Consider the following 4313-nt stretch of genomic DNA (forward strand, 5'->3'; position numbering starts at 1 on the left):
GTGGGGGTGGGGGGGCTCTCACAGCTCTTTGGCAGGTGGCCCCACTGCAGCTTCCCCTTGGGGGCCCACGGGGGCCACCTCCCAGCTGCTGCGCCTCCTCTCCCAGAGACAAAAAAGTTACCTTTCCTGTCACATTTGCTTTCTTCACACTGAAGACAAATATCATTAGGTGACAGACAAAACCCTGAGGAGCCATCCTGACTAGCTACTCAGAACTTGAAGCAGCAGGGTGCCTGGGTTACATCTCTGCAGGGTCCCACCACTCCACCTGGTCTCAGGGGAAGGGACACAAGTGCTGGGCCGTCAGTGCAGTGCCTGAGCAGGGGTGATGAGCATCCTCAGGCTCCTTACCCCTGCCTCGGACGCCAGCTCCTTGTCTCCCCTGGCTGCCCCCACCTCAGGCCTTTCCACACTAGCATCCCCCCGGCACACACACAGCTGGCAGTGGGATAAGAGCGAAGCCCCTCCTCAGTGTTTCTCTCCTTCTCGCAGGATCATGCAGGCCGTCCTCGACCACACTATTCCCTACCTGCACATGAGGGAGGCCTTTGGCCAGAAGATTGGCCACTTCCAGGTGAGTGGCATGGTTTTGTGAAGATGTACTCATTCTCTGGTTTCAGGTTTTAACAAATGAGCAAATGGGGCATGTGCTGTGGGCATTTACTCTTCTTTGTCCAAAAATGAGCTTGAGGGACTTCCCTGAGCAAGCCTCGGCAAGATCTGGCAAGCCTTGAGATATGGCCAAAAAACAAACAAAAAATGCATTTGAATACTTGGGGCACTGGTTTCCTCAGCCTGCTACCTGGCTTTGGAAGCCGTCAGGCAGTCCGTCTCCTGTCACCTTCCTGCTTGTTTGAGGTGAATAACCTAGGAGGGTTGGAGGGTGAAGCCCAGTTGGTTGTGGGGAGGGAGTAACATTCCAAGGCATGCTTTCTGGTCTGTGAGTAGATGACCAGGTCTGCGATTCAGCGGCAGCTCTCTGGCCTGAACTCCAGGCCCGCTGCCGTGTCTGCCCTCCTAGGCAAGTCCCATCGCCTCTCTGTGCCTGAGGGCCCCCAGTCCTGGCTCTCAGGTTGCTACTGCGGACAAGGGAGCGATTCTAAGAGGAGCGTGTCTCCAGCACACTGACCTGTGGCCTACTTTTGGGCACAGTTGATGCAGGGGAAGATGGCAGATATGTACACCCGTCTCATGGCCTGTCGTCAGTACGTCTACAACGTTGCCAAGGCCTGTGATGAGGGCCACTGCACTACCAAGGTGAGGGCCGGCCCCAGGGGATGGCACATACCAGGGAAGGGGCGGGGTTGGGCCCCCTGCGCGCAGTCCCGGCTGACCCTGCTGACCCGGAGCCTCCGCCCGCAGGACTGTGCAGGGGTGATTCTTTACTCGGCCGAGTGTGCCACACAGGTAGCCCTGGACGGCATCCAGTGTTTGGGTGAGTGCCCCTCTCGCTCCCTATTCCCAGAGCCTGTGGCTGCCTCCGGGAAGAGGCTCCCCTCCACTCCTCACCCTGTGCTGTAGCTGACCTGTACTTTTAGTACAGTTACCGGGAGGACATGGAAAAGCAAATGGGAAACCACCAGAGACCACAAGTTGCTACTGTCTTCGGCAGTGCCCTCCTCTCATCTCCCCAGCCTGGTCCCGTCACTGGGAAATGGGGGAAAGGAGACACTTCAGAGGTAGAACAGCCTCAGTTCACTGCTGCACAGTGGTTAAGAGCGCAGGCTTGGGCCAGATGGCTGGGTTCAAATCCTGGCTCTACCACTGGCTGGCTTTGTGACTTGTGCAGCTCTGGGCCTGGCACCCAATAACTACTGTGCAGTTTCCCCCCGCCGCTTTCTCCATGTCTGCCAGTGGTTCCCCTGCCTCTGCCAGGCATCCTCAGCACTCTGAGTGGCCTTCCGGCCACCCCCCGACCCCCGTCCACCCTCCCTCTCACCACCTTTTGCTGCTTCTCTTCAATCAGTCTCTCCTCCTTGCCCATTTCTAGATGTTTGATCTTGTTTGCTTCCCTTGCTTTGCCCACTGCCTATCACTTTTCCCACTGTCTTTCTTCTCTGCCCCATCCATGGCTGCAGGTGGCAATGGCTACATCAACGACTTTCCCATGGGCCGCTTCCTGAGAGATGCCAAGCTGTATGAGATCGGGGCTGGGACCAGCGAAGTGAGGCGGCTCGTCATCGGCAGAGCTTTCAATGCAGACTTCCACTAACCCCTAGACCCTTCACCCTGCTTCCCAGCACCTTGAGGCCTTTCTCTGGAAGGACAACTGCCACATCTCTCCTCCCAACAAGCCCCACCCACCGGCCCAGAAGTGTGCAGTGATTTAACATGGACTCCTCAGGAAACAGGCTAGCTTCTCTGGGGCTTTGGTGACTGTGCCCTTGCTCTGTAACTTCAGAGCCTGCTGCTCCCACTCCCAGGAGGGGCACCTTTTCCTCGGATGAGCCTGTGCCAGGGAACCCTCTGCTCAAGTACACCAGAAGTATTACCAAGTTCATTAATTTGAACTTGGTAGTCTCTTTTCTTTATGGGGAAAAATACCCACAAAACCCAGCCTTTGTTTCTGCCAGTTTCTGTGGGGCATTAGCTTTCATCAGTGTGTCAGTGCAGCCTCCTCCGTCCCTCATTTTTTAGAGCTGGAATTCCATCACTTGGGCAGAGCTCTAGGAACAGGCATTTCAGAACACCTGTGCCACCCAGAGTCCACAGTGGGCAGAGGTCTGCATGCTCGTGAAGGCCGGGCTCGATGCCTCCAGCACTACCCTGCCAGTGTCACTGTCCATTCCTGGCCATGTGACAGCCCCCAGCTGACTGGGCAGCAGGCCTGGGTTGGCTGGCTCGACTCCAGCCGAGGCTGCCTGCGCACATTTCTCTGGACACCCTATGGCTATTTGTTATCACTCCACAGTGGCTGCTGCCATTTTGTATTAAACATATCATGAAGCAAACCCATCTGCTTCTAAACTGGTGTTTTGGGAGAGAAGCAGTCTACTTGTTCCTGCCTTCTGTCTGGCTCCAGCCCTGTGTCCTTGGAGCGCAGCTGATCCAGGCCCTGCTTCCAGCCTGCTCACTGGTGATGGGAGACGCAGGGGTGGAATCAACCCACAGGAGAGAGGAGTACTCAGTCCTCCTTTTCCAGATCTTGCAGTGATTTTTAAAGAAAGGAGGGAGCCCAGGGTGGAAAAAGTCTTGGAGCCAGAAGGAAACATAAATTGCCGGAAACCATCCCCATGTTTTTTTAAAAAGATCAAAACAATTTGGTTTTCCCCAAATCAGAACTGGAGCTAGAATCCAGATCAGCAGAAATAGGGGTTCTGAGAATGCCAGCGTGGAGCCCCACTGCATGGCTGCTTGGATGGAGCACAGTCAGGGTGTGACAGTTTTGGGTTGTCCCACTCCATCTGAGTTCCCTAAAAGAGACCTGGTTTTCTTGGTCCGCAGCCCAGCGGCGCCTGTTCTGACGTTTGGTCCTGGCCTGTAGCCAGGAGCTGTTCCCAGCCTGATGCTTGTGACAGGTGCTATCCGTTCCTTGCCAACCCCAGCCCAGTCCTATGCTGAGGGGCTTGTAGCCCTGTCCCTTCAGTTTCCCACCCTGCTCCCTACTGTGTTGGAGATGAATGTGGCTAAAATGGTGGTCTTGCTGGACTTAAAATGTAACTGGGGACTTCCCTGGCAATCCAATGGTTAAGACTCTGTGCTTGCAATGCAGTAGGTGCAGGTTTGATCCCTGGTTGGAGAATTAAGATCCCACATGCTTTGGCACCAACTGAAATGTGTTCTGGAAAAAAAAAATAAAAAAATAAAAAAAGATCCCACATGCTGCATGGTGCAGACAAAAAATAAATAATAATAAAGTTTTCAAAATAATAAAGTGTAGCTGGAAGCCCAAAAACATCAGAATGGGGTATTTCAGCCAGTCAGTGAGGATAATGTAGCTCTGCCTCCAGCCTGGGGAGAACAATGATTTTACAGATGCTATATGTGAAATAAAAATATTTAAAAGTAAAGCCAAAAAAGTGAAGTCTGAGTCGTGAACAATGGGAAAGCAGGGGCCACGGGGTTCTTGGAGTGTGGGGTTGATTACATGCATTGTGCAACTCTGCAGCACGAGCTGCCAGCACCGCTCCTTCGGGGGGCTGCCTCCTTCCACTCCAGTTTTAGGCAGGTCACTATCAGCCCAGTTCCCCTGCTGACGACCATCCCGTTCTTTGTTTTCCTACTTGCCTGCCTGTCCTGACGGCAACAGAAGCTAAGGGAATGGTTTTCCAAGTGTGGTCTGGGCACACCCTTTATCAAAACTTGGCAACCCT

General features: G+C 54.0%; 1 protein-coding gene across 1 annotated transcript in view; it reads left to right on the forward strand.

Annotated features, from left to right (window-relative positions):
• IVD (isovaleryl-CoA dehydrogenase) overlaps positions 1 to 4019 on the forward strand; it is a 12106-nt gene extending 8087 nt beyond the window's left edge. The window contains exons 9-13 of the mRNA XM_010847946.1: positions 50 to 73; positions 493 to 574; positions 1153 to 1257; positions 1363 to 1435; positions 2079 to 4019. Of these exons, the coding sequence (XP_010846248.1) occupies positions 50 to 73; positions 493 to 574; positions 1153 to 1257; positions 1363 to 1435; positions 2079 to 2212 (418 nt within the window). The 3' untranslated portion in view covers positions 2213 to 4019. The remainder of the gene's footprint in view (positions 1 to 49; positions 74 to 492; positions 575 to 1152; positions 1258 to 1362; positions 1436 to 2078) is intronic.
• Positions 4020 to 4313: the final 294 nt, after the last annotated feature.

The sequence above is a fragment of the Bison bison genome, unplaced genomic scaffold (assembly GCF_000754665.1).
Source record: "Bison bison bison isolate TAMUID 2011002044 unplaced genomic scaffold, Bison_UMD1.0 scf7180017864259, whole genome shotgun sequence".
NCBI lineage: Eukaryota > Metazoa > Chordata > Mammalia > Artiodactyla > Bovidae > Bison > Bison bison.